The sequence below is a fragment of the Eumetopias jubatus genome, unplaced genomic scaffold (genome assembly GCF_037043125.1).
Source record: "Eumetopias jubatus isolate StellerSeaLion01/CBP00866 unplaced genomic scaffold, mEumJub1_p1.0 scaffold_6, whole genome shotgun sequence".
NCBI lineage: Eukaryota > Metazoa > Chordata > Mammalia > Carnivora > Otariidae > Eumetopias > Eumetopias jubatus.
Window position 1 is genome coordinate 55,983,603 of NW_028274812.1, and position 18,467 is coordinate 56,002,069.

At 34.6% G+C, this 18,467-nt stretch overlaps 1 protein-coding gene and 1 pseudogene across 3 annotated transcripts in view; both read left to right on the top strand.

Annotated features, from left to right (window-relative positions):
- HACE1 (HECT domain and ankyrin repeat containing E3 ubiquitin protein ligase 1) overlaps positions 1 to 14,951 on the top strand; it is a 100,937-nt gene extending 85,986 nt beyond the window's left edge. For all 3 annotated transcript variants that reach the window (XM_028104241.2, XM_028104243.2, XM_028104242.2), the window contains 4 exons: positions 5,414 to 5,512; positions 5,790 to 5,860; positions 13,458 to 13,571; positions 14,110 to 14,951. In XM_028104241.2, coding sequence (XP_027960042.1) covers positions 5,414 to 5,512; positions 5,790 to 5,860; positions 13,458 to 13,571; positions 14,110 to 14,212 — 387 coding nt within the window. In that variant the 3' untranslated portion in view covers positions 14,213 to 14,951. The remainder of the gene's footprint in view (positions 1 to 5,413; positions 5,513 to 5,789; positions 5,861 to 13,457; positions 13,572 to 14,109) is intronic.
- Positions 14,952 to 17,179: 2,228 nt separating this feature from the next.
- Positions 17,180 to 18,184, top strand: LOC114209929 (cofilin-1 pseudogene; annotated as a pseudogene).
- The last annotated feature ends 283 nt before the right edge of the window (positions 18,185 to 18,467 follow it).

Below are 18,467 nucleotides of genomic sequence, written 5' to 3' on the forward strand. Positions count from 1 at the left end.
CAACGTGGGGCTCAATCCCAGGACCCTGGGATTGTGACCTGAGCCAAAGGCAGATGCTTAACTGACTGAGTCACCCAGGTACCCCCACTGTTTTAAATAGAGTATAGCTAATTTTTTATTTAAAAAGGTATAATTTAGAATAATAAATTTTAGATCAATGGAAAAGTATCCTTTGGTTTTTATTCTTTCCCATAAAATTAGTTTTACCCTATGCTTTTCACTTTAAATAAAACTTTGAATAAGTACACTGGTTTATACCTCTTAATTTTTACATAATATACCAGTATTTTTGGCTTATCATTCATAGTATATCTTAGTATAGTAGTGAATAAAATTTGCAAGTTAATTTTGAAGTCCATTGTGACTTAGTTTCATTAAATGTCAGTTTTGAGGGTTTTTTTTTTTTTGCTTGCATTTTTAGGTTTAAGATTAATGGTTTTGTTTAGTATAGACTTGTCTAGTTTTTGCATAGCAATAAGTTATTTTTAGCATTTAAAAATGGAGGAGTACTTATGAACTATTATTAAACATGATTGAAAGCTGACTTTTTCCTGTACTATACTTGTACTAAATTGGCCTTGTGACGTTCAAAACAGAATTTTACAAAAACTTTGCCTCCTAATTTACTGATACTGTAGGTTTTATGATATCGATTCACAGTGTATGTAGAGAAGAGTATATACATCATAAATGTATAGTTTGATGAATTTTTACAGACTGACTGCACCCATAAAACCAGCACCCAGATCAAGAAACAGAGAAGTCCTAGCATCCCAAGATGTCCACTCCTGTCGTTTTCCAGTCACTATCCCTCTTCATGCGGAACCGCTCTTCAGACTTTTTTTTCCCATTAACATTATTTTACTATTTTTCTTGTTTTTACATTTATTTAAATTCAGTTAATTAACACATAGTGTATTAGTTTTAGGGGTAGAGTTCAGTGATTCATCAGTCTATTTTTTTTTTAAGATTTTATTTATTTAGTTTTTAGGGAGAACCTGAGAATGGGGAGGGGCAAAGGGAGAGAGAGAATCTCCAGCAGACTCCCTGCTGAGCATGGAGCCCAACATGGGGCTCCATCTAATGACCCTGACATCTTGACCTGATCCAAAAACAAGAGTCCAATGCTTAATGGACTGAGCTACCCAGGCTTCCCCTTCTGAGTTCTAAAAATACCATAGACTAGGTTTCCCATTTTTGAACTTAATGTAAGTGGAACAGTCACCTAGAATAGATCTGCCTTCCTTAGCTCAACTTTTTGTGAGAATTGTACATATTATTGCATGAAGCTGTAATTTGCTCATTTTTATTGTATTATAGTATTTCATTGTGTCAGTGTATGTGTGTATGTATATATATATATGTAGAGAGAGAGGTCTATTCTATTCTTGATGAACATTTGGTGGGTGTTATTTTCAGCTTTGGGTTATTTGAAATAGTGCTGTTTCAAACATTCTAGTACATGTCTTTAGGAGGATATATGTATGCATTCTTGAAGTGGAATTGCTGGGACATAGGGTATACATTTATTCTATTGTAGTAGATATTTGCAAATAGTTTAAGTGGTGTGTCAGTTTATATTCCCACCAATAGGTATGAGAGTTCTGGGTATTCCATATCTTCACTAGCACTTGATATTTTCTGTCTTTTTCATTTTTACCATTTTTGTGGATCAGTAGTGGTGTTTCATTTTCCTAGTGTGTTTATGTGTTCACTGGCCACTTGTACTCTGTTTTTAAAAGTGTTTGCTCAAGTAATTTGTCCATTTTTCTATTGTGTTTTCTGGTTTTTTGTTACTGATTTATAGGATTCTTTATAGGAGTGTTTGTTATTTATATATTGTGCATATCTTCTGCTCTGGTATCTTTTAGTGAATAAAAGTTTTTAGTTTTAACACAGTTCAGTTTGTTACTTGTTTTTTCCTTTTTTAATGAATGGATCTTTTTTGTGTCCTTTTTTGTGTTTTAGAACCTGTTTCTTATTCCAAGGTCATGAAGGTGTTTCCCCATGTTTTCTTCTAAAAGCTTTCTTTATTCCTTTATCTTTCATATTTAGGTTTGCTACAGTTAAGTTTTCAGTTGTGGTTTTATTAGAAGTTAGGTCAGGATTCCTCATCTTAGACTCTGGCTTTACTACGTTGAGCTGATTGAGATGGAGGGATTATTTGGGAAGAGCAGTGTTGTCAGCATGATCCTGATTTATGCAGTGATGAAAATTATTAAAAATGCAGTATTTGCCAAGTACTTTATATTGATTAACTTTTAAAATTTTCACAACAGACCTCTGGTACAAGTACAATTTTCCCATTTTATAGATGAGGAAAACTAATCCAAAGAAGGTGCAGAACTTCCTCCTGTTCATAGAGTATGTGTTAGAGCCAGACTGGGAACCCATGTTCTGTGACCTAGAGCCTGGTCTGTCTTCATCAGTATTGCCAAACTCTCTCAGAGGCATAAGTTATAAATGGGACTTGGTTTTAGAACCTTTTGTATGACTTTTTTTATGTCTTTCATAGGAGAGGGCTGTGCTACATTAGGATAGGAAATTTAAAAAAGTTGGCACAGACATCTAAGCTAGATGTGCATCTGGTATTAACACATTGAGGCATATGAACACTGGGTAAGCTAATGGCTGTGAACATTTGCATGGCTCCATAGCTGGCCGTTCGCATGGGATTTATATGTTATAGCCATCTCCAGCAGACTAATTCATTTATTTTGTCATATTTTTAAAAAACAATAAATTATTGATTGCGACTTGACATCCTCTTGCTATATGTTCTTTTTATTGTGGAATTCCATTTCATCTACTTGTTTTTAGTCAGTGTAATAATTTTTTTTTTGCCCAGGTGTTAAGTGGGATAATAAAGATCTTTCATCTTCACAAAAGTCATAATAATATGATATTCATGAAATGCTTCAAATTTCTTGAGAATATAGTCTCATTTTTATTCATAATTATTAATAATGAAAGCGTACTTAACATTATTAAAAGCTTATCTTCCCCAGTCTAGAAGGGAAGAGGATTAAACAAACTCTCATGGCTTGTAAGAAATGTGTAAAATTCATCCCTACTCCCTTTAGGCAGATCTGTATCAGTGTCTTGCCAGGGAACAGAATTTCCCCAGATGGCTCAAATCGAAACTTTAACAAAGGGACTATTACAGAGGTGTGGCAGTGTTAAGAATAACAAGAGTATGGTGAGGCATCCAGAGACTAGGAACTGTGGAAAGCTTTATCATCCGTAGAATTGAAGAGACAGGTGGAGGAATTACAGTAATCCCTCCTTATCAAGAGGAAATCTGTTCCAACACCCCCAGTAGATGCCTGAAACCATGGATAGTACTGAATCTTGTATATTCTATGTTTTTTCCTAAATATACATACTAGGGTATAGTTTAATTTACAAATTAGGCATAGTAGGAGATTATAGGATTATATAATACTATAATAAAAGTTATATGAATGTGGTTTCTCAAAATATCTTACTGTGTGGTACTCACCCTTGTTCTTCTGATGATGTCAGATAAAATGTCTATGTGATGAGATGAAGTAAGGGGAATGACATAGCTATCATGACCTAGCGTTAGGCTACTCTTGACTTTCTGACGGTGTATCAGAAGGAGGATCATCTGCTTCTGGACCACAGTTGACTGGTAACTGAGACCACAGAAAGCGAAATTGTGGGTAAGAGTGGGGAGCTATTGTATTGCGAGGACCCAGTGAGAGCCTGAAGTACCAATGAGGGGGAATCTGATAATAGCTATAGTTGAGGATACATGGCTACTGCAAAGATGTGCTGAAGCAAAGTGGCAGCAGAAAATATCCTCACCTCCAGAATCCTGCCTGTTTCCCAGTGATGGAACCCAACCTAAAGCTGATAGGCAAGAAAGCCAGTCTGTAAGAATTGGTCTCCTGGGGCTCAGAATAGTGCAAAGAATGGTGGAGAATATATTTGGATTGTTAAAATGGAGACAATCAGAATGTCCATCTAGTAAAAGTATTTTATAATACTATGGAAAGGAGGATTAAAATACACCCTAGGCCAGCAGTTCTCAAACTTTTTGGCTTTAGGACACCTTTACAACAAATGTTTTTGTTCATGTGGGTTATATTAATTGATATATATTGCATTTGAAATAAAAAAATGTAAAATATTTACTTAATGTAGAAATAACAATCCATTACATATTAATATAAAGAGCATTTAAAAATTGAAAATTGCATTTTCCAGGATAAAGCTAAAAATAGTGGGAAGAGTGGTATTGTTTTACATTTTTGTAGGTTTATTTAATATCTACTTAATAGAAGACAAGTAGGTTCTCATATCTGCTTCTATATATAATCAGTTGTAATATGTTGTTTGCTTGAACTAAATGAAGAAAATCCAGCCTCAGATCTGTTGGAAAAGGGAGAACCTTGTAGACTCTGAATAGATCTTAGAAACTACAAGAGTTGTCAGAGCCTCTTACTAGCCTTCATTAATTTTCTTAAGAGCACACTTCCGTACTAGTCAGGTGTATGTATGAGTAGTTGTAGGAGGCATGATTTTGAACCACATTGTATCTATGTCTGTGACAACAAACTCTTCTGATCTGGCTTGTCAGTATTTGGTTAAGTGTAGTATAGTCATTGCCTTATCTGTCTGTGTAAACACATCCAGTCGTGAGATATGGGCTCATTGAGCCATCTGGACAAGCTCTTTCCATGTTCTCTTTTCTCTTGGAAAACATAATGTTAAGTATTTTTGACATTCTTAATTTCATTTTTATTTATTTGATTAATACTGTGTGTGATGATCTTCACATAAAAAAAAGACTACCAAAAGTCATTAGGAAATTGCATTTTTTTCTCACACTGGGGAATGTTGGCTTTAGAGGATCCAAATCATTCCGAAATAGAGTTCTTGAAAAGCCTGAATCTGTTCTGTTTTTTTAAAAACAACTATTTTTATTATTTTACTGCTTTTTATTATATTACTCCTTTTTCCTAGTGACTAGAGTTTCTTGATGATCTTTTCCTTTGCTTAACCCAGGACTTACTCAGGTCTTTGTTATCATTTTCATGTTGAGCATATGGTCTCTTTAGAATTTAACAAATTCATACCATTAAACATAAACCAAATATAATAACATTCATAAAATTGCTGCAAATGTAAACTTGTTGCATATGTGTTTATCTATTTGTCTCATTTTTTAATGAAATTGTATCATGTGGAGACATTTCCACATCTCAGCAATATTTGAGATTATCAATATGAAGAGTTCTTGTTATTGGTGACATGCAGAAACTGTCACAAAAATAAGTCAGCTTTACATGAGATTAGTTTCTAATTAAGGCAGATTTACTATTTTAATGTAATAGCTTTTTTTTCATAATGAAGATTAATGAAATACTTTTCTTCTTCCCCAAAGGAGCTACTCCTTTCTGGCATGCCAGAAATTGATGTGAGTGATTGGATAAGAAATACAGAATACACAAGTGGCTATGAAAGAGAAGATCCAGTTATTCAGGTAAAATCTCCCTAGAGCTTAGAATGAAGTTAAGTTTGCCATTTAATTTTATAAGCTTTTCAGCACTATTGGATGAAAACCTACATTAATTAACAAAGTAAAATTTTTCCCTAAATTCTTCTCCTCGGAATATTGCATATGAAAGCTTTGTATGAAAGCATTTTTGATAAATGAGTTTCATAGAATAAAATATGTTTATGAATATTACATATTTCTTGGGTATTAAGAAGTCTACAATTACTCTGAAATATGAGTTAAATTTTTTTGTTGTTGTTAGTGGTTCTGGGAAGTTGTGGAAGACATTACTCCAGAGGAGAGAGTTCTTCTCTTGCAGTTTGTTACTGGCAGGTAAGAAGTGTTTTTATGCTAATGTGGAAAGAATTTAATGTGTTGCAGTTTTGATGGCTTAAACAACCAAAATGCATTACAACTTGGAACTGTCAATTTCCGCTTCCCTTTCCATTTTTTAGGTATTAAAGATTTATTTAGCCATTAACGATAAAATATGTGGTAGTGCTCAAATGTTTATTTAATGTATATTAATGTATAAAAAAGTAAACTGTTCCATTCAGGACAATCAGCATATATATTGTGTTTTATAATTTGGCAATCTTTTCATTCTGTAGGTAAGTCAATGGTAGTGCCAAATTTTTAATATTTGTGTGTTGCTGGACAACACACACACACACACACACACACACACACACATACACATGACACATAATATCCGTACTCAGCAGTTTTTCTCCAGTTCTTACCAACTTGTTTAAAGATTTTCTTTATTTACTGGGGTGCAGAAGGAGAGAAGGATCACAAGCTTACTCTGTGCTGAGTGCAGAGCCTGATGTGGGGCTTGATCCCACAGCCCTGCCTCTGATCATAACCTGAGCAGAAACCAAGAGTCGGAAGCTTAACAGCTGAGCCACCCAAGCGCCCTTCTTACCAGATTTTAAAATCTCAAGATTCATGGCCTAAAAAATAATTTGTGATACCACATATCTTTGAAAAGTCTACTTTTGGACTGATTAAATACCATAGATACTAGCAAACTAGATGATTTTAACCTCCTTTAAGTTACATTTCTGAAAGATGTTTAAAAAAAAATCTGATTTTCATTCTTAGCATCTTAGAATTTCATCTGTGCCCTCCTCTTTATGGAAATACAGTTCATTTGTTCCATTATAAATGTACATGATTCTTCTAGAAAAGTTGGCACACATAAAATTAAAACAAATAAGGAACACTACTCCCTGCCAGCAATAACTATTATAAACAATTTGTGTATTTACTTCTCTATTTTTTCTATTTTAAAAACATAATTGTGAGTGTATATCTCTATAAAATATATATGTAAAGTCCAGTATTTTCTTATCTTTTTCTTTTTTAAAGATTTTTATTTATTCATGAGAGACAGAGAGAGAGAGAGAGAGAGAGAGAGGCAGAGGGAGAAGCAGGCTCCCGCTGAGCAGGGAGCCTGATGTAGGACTCGATCCCAGGACCCTGGGATCATGACCTGAGCCAAAGGCAGACACTCAACCATCTGAGCCACCCAGGCGCCCCAGTATTTTCTTATCTTAAAAGTAGTCCATAACCATTATAGAAAATTTGGAAAATGAAGAATATAGATAGAAGAAAATGAAAATCCATTAAGTAATTCCACTATTCAGAGATAATACTTTAACATTTTGCTTTATTTTCTAAGTCCTTTAACTACATAATTAGAAAAATAGTTGGAGTCACACTATAATCTAATTTTACACAATAAATAAAACATGAGTATTCATTCAGGGTACCTGACTAGCTTAGTTGGGAAAGCATGAGGCTCTTGATCTTGAGGTTGTAAGTTTGAGCCCCATGTTGGGTGTAGAGATTACTTAAAAACAAAATCTTAAAAAAGAGGAGAGAACATGAATATTCACAGATTATAGGCTAAAGATATGAAAGAAAACCTTGTTTTAGTGTTGTACTATGGTTTTTTTGGCTTCTTAATGCCAAGAAATACCCAGAGATTTGGGTAATTTAATGAAAAGAATTAAAAGTTATATATTCTATGTAGGAGGATTAGACAATTTCAATAAAAAAAATCACTTCTAATCTCAAGTGTTTGAGATTCCAGAATTTCTCCCACATACATAAATTTTTTTACTTTTTTTTTTTTTTTAAGTTTTATTTAAGTAATCTCTATATCCAACCTGGGGCTTAAACTCATGACCTGAACAAGAGTCTCATGCTTCTCCAACTGAGCCAGCCAAATGCCCCATAAATTTCTACTTTTTAAAAACATTGTTCATCTTTTATAACTTTTGAATTTAGCCATATATTATTAAAAATTTTTCCATTTATAGATCATTTTTTCATGGCTACCTATTCTTCAGTTTATGGACCTTCCTTCATCGATACTGTCCTTAATTGCTAAATTTTCCTATTTATAAATAATGCTAAACAAATAAGGAATTCTTGCACTTATACACTTGTGGGCTAGTTTGATTATTTATATAGCAAAAATTCTTAGAAGGGAAATTTTTGGATATGAAAGTATATAAATTTTTATAACCTGATACATATTGTTCATTTACCCTTCAGAAAGATACCAGCATTCATATCAACAGGGAATGATAGGGCCTATTCCTTTTACTCTTAGTACAGGATGTAATCATTTCTTTTTCTTTCTTCTTTTTTTTAAGATTTTACTTATTTATTTGAGAGAGAGCATAAGAGACAGCGAGAGCACAAGTGGGGGGGAGGGGCAGAGGGAGAAGCAGGCTTCCCGCTGAGCAGGGAGCCCGGTGTGGACTTGATCCCAGGACCCTGGGACCATGACCTGAGCCGACGGCAGACGCTTAATGACTGAGCCACCCAGGCGCCCTCATTTCTATTTTTATATAATTTTTTATTTATATAATTCTTCTATATTTATTTTTATTGCCTGTCTTAATTTTTAGGTATTCTATTGTCATTTATTTATTTATTTTTAAAGATTTATTTGAGAGAGAGAGCCAGGGGAGGGGCAGGTGGAGAGGAAGAGGGAGAAGGAGAGATTCCCAAGCTGACTCCCCGCTGAGCATGGAGCCAGACACAGGGCTTGATCTCATGACCCAGGGATCATGACGTGAGCTGAAATCAAGAACCAGATGCTTAACTGACTGAGCTACCTGGGTGCCCCTATTGTCATTTTAAAAAATTCAGTTCTAAATGTTATTTATGTGGGACATTAACTCTGCAAATACTTTTCCCAGTTTATCATTTGCCTTTTAACTTCATTAAGTTAAATATGCAGATTTCCATGTATTTTCAATTATAAATTTACTTTATAAAATGTATAAAATGCGAAGTATTAATTTTGTAAGTTGAGTATCAGTACTTTTCTTTGTAGTTTTTATAAATCCTTCCCCACTCCCAAGATTATATGTTTATCTACATTTTTTTTCTGTAACTTTTTATAGTTCCTGTTTTTACTTTCCAATTTTTAGGCCATCTGGATTTTATATTGGTCTGTGTATTGAGGTAGGGCTCTTACTATTTTCTAAATGATTTATATCTAAAAACCATTTAATGGATCACTATATCCCCACCACCATGATTTGGTTGGTATGAGTCTTTAAAGTGCAGATAACAATTAGAATTACTCAAGTTCTCTGGAACTAAAAATGTCTGTTAAGTTGCTGCTCTTGTAGAATAAAAAGCTCTTGTATTTGTAATACACAGTGCCTCTCCCAGGTCAATCATATAGTCACTGTTAGCAGTACTGAAAAGAATTGCACTGTTTATTATTTAACTGGTCATGAAGTGTAGCTCGTGAATCCATTTAAACTGAGGTGAGGGATGTGAGTAAAACATAGAAGCCAAGGAAGCTAAGGGGAACAACACAGAGCTAAGCTTTCCCATCATGCCAAAGAAGCCACTCAACACTTAAGTCTACAGAGCCCTTGTTTTGAATTCAGACTGAGTAAATTTTAAGCTTTTTTAAACCTTAACTTTCAATTAATTAGACTTAAGTTGTAGGTATAGTATTTGCCATTCTAAACTTAGTTTGTATTTTTTTTTTTTCAATAGCACTTTCTGGAAAATTCTGATTATCTGTTTATATTTAGATATTAAAATTTCACTTACTCTATGTCCATAGTTTAGTTTAGTGCAACCTTACTGGAAAGTCAAATGTGTTCCAGTTATTAGAACCAAGAATCAATGCCAAAAGTAATTTTTAAGTATTTTATGTTCTAACATTATTTTGTTGGTCTATAAGATCGTCTTAATTAAATGACTTACTACGCTGTTGTTTCGTTACCCCTTAAGAATAATGAAAATCAGACTTGGTGATTTCTTTGTGTATATAATAGAAGTATGTCATTTTATTGACTGTAATTTTACATTGTATAATTCCAAGTGTCATAATATCAACCAAAGACCATTTCATTTATTTTTCTCATACATACTTAAGCTTGATGAGCCATGATCTTAAGATTCACTGATTATTCAAGTATGGAGCCGAGTCATATTTGTTTGTAGTTTAGAAGAAGAGGAATAAAGTTTCAGAGATTATTTGTGAATATCAGTTTACAGTATAATTTTAATTTAGATCTTAAAATTGGGAAATCTTTCGATTTTTAAGCTTATTTTTCAAAATTTGGTGACATGAAAAACATTAGATTGATCATTCAGATGTTGAAATACTGTATTTAATTTGTGTAAGAATCGGTATCAAGTCTCATTTTCTCATCCTACCCTGATAAAGTGGTGTACTTACTTTTAATTCTACCTCTACAGGAAATTTAGAACAGCTTGGCTTTTTATCCCTTTTCATTTTTGGTTGCCTTTTTAATAGGCATAGACTAATGTTGAATTTTATTTCAGTTTACACACATGTCCAGATCTTCTTTAGCTACTCTTTTGCCCTAAGTAGGAATTGCTCATGCAATTAGTGTTTGTTAACAAGACTTTTAATACTCACTTGGATTTCTAAGGTAAGCTCAAGCATTTCATCAGTAAAGCATTTAATAGCAACCAAACAACTTCCCAGCTATAAAATAAAACTCTTTTTTAGAGATTTATTTATATTGGATTGTTATTTTTTCCCCTGTGAATGTATACATATTATTTATGATTTTATATTTTTTAAAGATTTATTTATTTATTTATTTGACAGAGAGAGAGAGAGAGAGAGAGAGAGACACTGCGAGAGAGGGAACACAAGCAGGGGGAGTGGGAGAGGGAGAAACAGGCTTCCCGTGGAGCAGGGAGCCTGATGCGGGGCTTGATCCCAGGATCATGACCTGAGCTGAAGGCAGATGCTTAATGACTGAGCCACCCAAGCGCCCATCATTTATGATTTTAAACAGAAAATTTTGGTGCATTTTCCCACAGTTTTTACAGTGTATGTGGCAGAAAGTACATAACATTTAACATTTCAACCATTTTTAAGTACAGTTCTGTGACATTAAGCCCATTCACATTGTTGTGCAACCATCACCACTATCCAGCTCCCAAACCTTTTTATCTTCTGCAGCTGAAACTGTACCAATTAAACACTAACTCTTCATACTCCCTCCCTCTAGCCCTAGGCAACCAGCATTCTATTTTCTGTCTCTATGAATTTGACTACTCTAGGTATTTCATATAAATGGAACCATACATCATTTGTCATTTTGTGACTGGCTTATTTCACTCAGCCTAGTGTCCTCAAGTTTCATCCACATTGTAGCATATGTCAGAATTTCATTCCTTTTTAAGGATAAATAATAATCCACTGTATGTATATACCACATATTGCTTATTCCTTCATCCATGGATGGTCACTTGAGTTGCTTCTACCTTTTGGCTTTTGTGGATAATGCTGCTATGAACATGGATATACAAATAATCTTTTTTAGTCTCTGTTTTCAATTCTTTGGGCTATATACTCTAATTCTGTGTTTGTTTTTTGAGAAACAGCCATACAGTTTTCCACAGCTGATGTAAATTTTACACATTCCCACCAGCAATTCATAAGGGTCCCAGTTTCTACATATCCTTTCCAATACTTATTATTTTCTGGGGTTTTTTTTTTTTTTTTTTTTAGTTTTTGTATTTTTTCTTTAAAATGGTCATCCTAGGGGTGCCTGGGTGGCTCAGTTGGTTAAGCATCCGACTTGATTTTTGGCTCAGGTCATGATCTCAGGGTTGTGAGATTGAGAGCCCATGTTGTACTCCGTGCTCAGTGGGGAGTCAGCTTGAGATTCTCTTTTCCTCTCCCTTTGCCTCTCCCCCCTGCACACACTCTCTCCATTGAATGTTAGGACTGTAGTTGAAAATCATTTGGCCATATATGCAAGAATTTATTTGGGATATTCTGTTCCATTTCTGTATATCCCCTCTTATGCCAGTGCTACATTGTTCTCATAACCATAGTTAGCTTTGTAGTTTAAGTACTGAAATCAGGAACTGTGAAACCTCCAACTTTATTCTTTTTCAAGATTGTTTTGGCTATTTAAGGTTCAACAGTTGTTTTTTTTTTTTTTAAATGAACCGAATTATGCTTTGTACTAAGAATACTGTGGTTAGAAGACATTTCTAATACTAGTCAGACTTCTGATTTTGAGTATACCTTTAGTACCTATACATTAAATTTTTTTTTTTTTTGGTCATCATTCTTATTTAAAAAACACCATAGCATCTCAATTTAAAAACAAAATGTTTTAAAGGATCAGTGTGTTTAATCATGATACATACAAAAGCTAATTTGAAATAATGTCTTTCAAATGTGACCAATAGAATTTAGGAAGTTGCAATTATATTCTCTGTAGCCATGTACCCAAGATTAAATTTTCTAGTACTGTTTATGCATTTTGTTAGGGTTTTTGAATTTGAATGTGGTCTTGTTATGTTTATGTTAGGTGACATTAAAAAAGATACATCTGATACTGTGAATCTGTGGAACAGAAATATAAAGAATATTCTAGTTTTCCCACAGTGAAAAACAAAACAAAACAAAAATCCTTTGACCTCTTGGGGAGGAAAAATTTTCCTTTACCTTTTAAAGTTATTCTTCTTGGTCTAAGAATTAATTTGACATGGACAGATTAACAGGTAGAAAACAAATTTAATCCATATGTTTTGGGGCTCATAGAAATATGAGTCTCAGAGAAGTGACCAAAGTAAGCAGGATTTATACCTGATAGACAAAGAGACAATACATTTTTGAGGAATTGAAAAGACAAAGAAGTTTATGCTTAGGATAGTAAATTGGTGAAGAAGTAATGAGGTTTGTTTCTATAGTCTTCTCAGCCCTGAATTCCCTATCTCTGGTCATAGGATGTTTCTTTACCTTCTGGTACAGGGAGAGTACCTTTCACATGGGAGATTTATTTCCTGCTTTCAGGGAGACAGGGGAAGGTTAAAGTGTCCTTTTTGCACTGGTTGTTTTTAAGTAACTTTAATTTGAAATAATCAGTATGCCTTAGTGGTATATTTGGGGATGGCCTGCCCTGAACCCCATCAGACCCTAGATATTTTTCACATACAGGAAATTGTTTGGATTATGTCTGTGAGCTTCTATATTGCTTGAATTAATCAAGCAAACATTCATGTATTTGGCAGATATCTAATGAATGTCTGTTAGATGCCAGTCATTTTGCTAACCCCAGGGGTACAAATACAGATATGGTCCTCAAATTAGTCCCAGTTGAGTAGCGAGAGACACATAGAAGAAAATAATTGTACATGTGGTATGCTATTTGCAATAATAGAGTTATGTGCAATGGCCAATTGAAAGCATAGTATGGCTTACAGAAATGTGGAGGAGAGTCTCCATGGAAGCATGCTAACTGGCCACAAAGCATCTTTTAATAATGAGCTGGAGTTTTGCAGAACCAAAAATGTTACCTTGTCAGTGCCCTAGAGTTGAATATATTTTATCTATCACAAAGATTTTTGTTTCGTGATTACAGCTTACTAAGATATGAACTCTTAGTTCCAGGGTCCCACATGGTGGATTTGCTAATATCATGGGTGGAAGTGGATTGCAGAACTTTACAATTGCTGCTGTGCCATATACTCCAAATCTCCTACCAACTTCAAGCACATGGTATGTTAAATTGTTCATTTAAATGCGTTGTGAGGTGTCTTGATTAATTTTGAATGATTAAAGGTCTGACTACTGCTGCATTGAGAGGAAAACCTCAACAGTAACCTGTTTTCAGCGTTTTGGAATCACTGATAAATAAGTACCAACATAATCCCTTGCTCTCCCTTTTTTGGTAGGGAAAATATTTGAGGAAACTACCTACCTATAATTTAATTGAATGTAGTTCAAGTATCACTGAAGTTATACTGTCATAAGTATCACTGAGTTACACCATCACTTCAAACTAAATTCCCTTATTGCTTATTTATTTTAGGCTGAAAGGAACTTATTTTATTCCACTACATTTGCATGATAAAGGAAACTGCAATGCAGCAGGTTTTTTTTTTCTTTTTAAATACTACTTCAGGGTTTTCCAATTTGAATGCAAATTTGAGAGGGTGGTTTTATGTTAATTTTGAGTAGTGTTTTCACTGCTACACAAAACAATCAGAAATTTCATAGATTTCCCATTTAATGGTGGTATATTTTTCTTTTAAAGCATCAACATGCTCAAGTTACCTGAATACCCAAGTAAAGAAATACTCAAGGACAGACTTCTTGTGGCATTACATTGTGGCAGCTATGGTTACACAATGGCGTAAAGAAGTCTGGGAAATTCATCGGATTACTGATGTGCAACTCAGAGTGGCAGAAATAATTTAGGAAACTGTCAACAGAAAAGGAGCCTAAATGCAGCCCATAGGCAGCAGGGCTGATGTTTAAAATTCATAAAGGGGATCACGCTTTCTCCCCTCCCTTCCATGTTTTCTGTTTGTGATATAGTTAGAAAATAAAAAATCACAGTAGTCTTCAATTTAAAAAATGCTAATTGAAAGTAGTAGAGATTGTCCTTTTTCATATTTCTTTACTCTTACCCAAGATTGTGTTAAGGCAAAATCTTATTCTACATTCCACCTCCACTATGTAACTGTCTTGTTAAAAGGGTGTTTTCTCTTTATTTTCCTATATATTAAATTATATTAGGACACCCAGCCTGGTATGTTCTGTTGCATGTAAAGTGCCGTTTATATTTTGGAAAACTACTGTATAGAATGGATTAGATTGTGTATAAAGCCACAAATACGTATTTTCCCATATTGAATCTATATTGCAATGATGTTTTTTAGCTTTTTAATATTTTAATATATAAGGTAAAGTTTAGACTGATGTGACTAACAGCTGATGAAATGACATTTAATTTATATATTAAAGCTTATATTGTATGAATTATTTGCATCTTTCAATGGTCAGTTTTCCATATATGTATTGTGGTCTCAGAAGTTTTTCTTATGCCCTATTTTAATTTATATTTTAGGTAAAATTAAATGTAATATTTTAACACAATCTTTTTATTACTTTTGTTTTATCTGTGAGTTCTGATAACACATTTGAGGAAGTAATCCAGTGTGCACATTACAATTTAAATATGTAATTTTTTATTCTTGTTTATTTTTCATGATTAAAATGTTGAGATAAATGATGTGCCTAATACAGAGCTTTGGGTTTTTAAATTTTAGGGTGATCTAATCAGTTTTCTTTTTGGAAGGACACACTTGAGTTGTTACAGTATACCTTTTAAAGGGAAGTAGGAACACTCATTTATTTAGAAGTGCTAACAGAGGAACTTGTAGTGTCTAGGACTTTGCCTTTGGAAACTAAAAGTACACACAGTCATCAGTGTTGGTAAAATTACACACAGTGGCATCAATGTTGGTAAAATGATTCATGCAGATTTTTTCCTATGAGTAGCTTTCATATTTTCAATATATATTGAAAGCTTTGTTACATTATAAAGCTTCTTTAATACATGTCTTTTGGTCTTCTTTTGTTATTGCAGGTATATCTATATCTATATTTATATATTGTATATCATATATATTCACTTATATAGAATATATATTTATATATTATATATAAAAAGAATTTCTGAGCAAATTAATATTAAAACTAGGAATTCTTTAAAAATGAAAGTTAGCTTTAAAATTAAGACTCATGCATATTTACAATAAATGAAGCTAATAATTTTTAAAATTTGATTTTCAAAATTCATTTGTATAAGAGATTGTTGCCTTCTGAATTTTCAGTGAGGTAACTGACCTCATATATTGCTTCTAATTTTAGTGTTTACAAACATTTCTGTTTATAATCATGCAGTACATTGGGCTTTGTCAGATTGGTCCTTTTGCAAGTATTTATGTAGAAGAGATAATAAAATATTAAAAATTTCATGGTATTTTACCCCTGAATTTGAATATTTTTTGATACAGATTTAGCAACTTCAGGGTTTATTTTTTATGTTGTCTTTATTTTTTAACTATAAGAATGTAGTTAATATAAGATATGTTTTATAGATTAAAAATACTATTTAAGTGAGAGACAACAAGTCTTTTTAATATACTCTATTCCCACAATTTCTTCTATAAGTAGATGGATATGTTGAATGCACAGTAGTATAGAAAAAGGACTAGAGATTTTTATCCCCTTTGGGTAAAAGATTACTCTCATAGGAAAATGACTCTGCCCTTAAAATATGTAGTGGTTCCATATAATGGAGAAAACAGGAACGCAGCACTCTAAAGGAATAAAAATGTAGGGCAAAGGACCATAATGTAGGACACTGATTAATAAAAACATCGGGGCAAGAGTAGATTAAATTGTTCCCATAGTTTGAGGGAATAGTGACGATGTAGTTCATAAAATCTTCTAGTTTGTCCAGAAATAAAATGTAATCTAAGGAAATCCCACTTTAAAACATAATGCTAAATGCAGCCTACAGCCATGACAGTCTTTGTTGGTTGGATATGGGGGCAGAAATGAAAGCTTTAAAGCATAGGTCACAATTTGGAGGCCCAGTAGATGATTTCCACTCACAGTTTTGTTTGTTGTGCCAATTCTAAAAATCTAAAATGAGTTGTCAACATTTAAAAAATCTGGAGGTTTCATGCAGAAGTCTAGATTTTAGGCTTTTGAGAGATCAAGACACTAACAGTATTGGGCACTGATTCCTAGAAGCCATAGTTGGCTGCAATTGAGGAGAAGCCACTTCTTTCAGTGACTGAATATTCATGCTCTTCAGTCTACTGTCTTCTTACCCCCTGCTTCCCCCTTCTTGGCCAATGACAGCATTGCAATATGCTTTAAAGAATCTGTGTTGATCAGAAATGTTCCCCTGGAGTATAAATTGGTACAAATTCTTTGGAAGGCAATTTGGCAATGTCAGATTTTTTTTAAATGTACATATACTCTTTGACTCGACAATTCTAAGAATATATTTTATGGATAATCTTGTTCATGTACATAAAGATATTTGTACAAGTATGTTCCCTGAAGCTTTGTTTGTTATAGAGAGAAACTGGAAATAATTTAAATGTCTATCAGTAAGGGGTTACTAATAAATTACAGCCATGAGTAGAATATTAAATAGTATTTACAAAGAATAAAATGGATTTATACATACTGATATGTAAATGTTTCTGAAGTATGTTAAGTGAAATAAGGTGTATAGAAGAGTGATTAGTGTATAAATACAATATACGTGGGGCAGTTCTACGCAAGATGATTTCTGGGCCATGGATTACTGCTATATGTGGGAAAGCGTTGTAAGATGGGATGAAGACTTTTTCATTATATAACCTTTTTTTCCTGTTTGTCAAAATCCCATGCCTGTGTTATTTTCTGTGTGATTCATGTAAAAAGAAACACTGGTCTCTTTAATCAAGGGAAGTAAGCATCAGTAAATAGATTTTATTGGATCTATAAAAATGCCATAGCAGTAGCAATAAGCAATATTTTTATAACCACAAAACTTAATATTTTATAATGTGGTTAACTGAAAATAAGTCTCTTTCAGCCAGATTCCAGCAGCAGTGGCAGTGGCCTTCCTCTCTCCTGGCTCTCCTTGTTATCTCCCTTTCGCTTTCAGAAACATGGCCTCTGAAATGGCAGTCTGATTTTCAAGGTGTTCAGTGACATGAGGGTAAGTGCGTAAGTCCTCAACACCAGAGGAGGTGAGAAACGCAAGGCAGTACTCCTCTGCCTAAGCCAGGACAAGAATATCCTACCTGGAGCAGGGCAAAGAGATCCTGGTAGGGGATGTGGGCCAGACTGTAGACCACCCCTGTGCCACCTTTGTCAAGAGACTACCAGACAAGACCTGCCACTGTGCCCTCTATGACACAACCTATGAGACCAAGGAGACCAAGAAGGAAGACCTGGTGTTAATTCTCTGGGCACCTGAGTCTGCACCCCTTAAGAGCAGAATGATCCATGCCAGCTCCAAGGGCGCCATCATGAAGAAGCTGGTGGTGATCAAGCGTGAATTACAAGCAAACTGCTACGAGGAGTCAAGGACCGCTGCACCCTGGCAGAGAAGCTGGGGGGCAGTGCCATTATTTCCCTAGAGGGCAAGCCTTTGTGAGCCCCCTCCAGCCCCCTGCCTGGAGTGCCTGGCAGCCCCAGGCCTGCCCATGGGGGTTGCAGGCTGCCCCCTTCCTGCCAGACCTGAGGGGCTGGGGGGATCCCAGCAGGGGGAGGGCAATCCCTTCACCCCAGTTGACAAACGGCCCCCTGGCCCCCGGACCTTCCTCCTCCCTCCATCCCTGACGGTTCTAGCTTTCCCAAACCACTTTTGATCTGATTCCTCTTGGGTTAAAGCAGACCAAGTCCCCCCCGCCCCGAGGCACCCCAGTTTGGTGAGGGGGGCTGTATTTTTTTAAGACACCCCAATTCCCCACCTGTTCCTTTCTTTTCCAATGCTGGTAACTTCTAACTTCAGTAGTGACTCTGTGCTTGTCTGTTTTGTTCTGTGCATAAATAGAATGTTGTGGAGATGACCCCTCCTTGCCCGCTTGGTTCCCC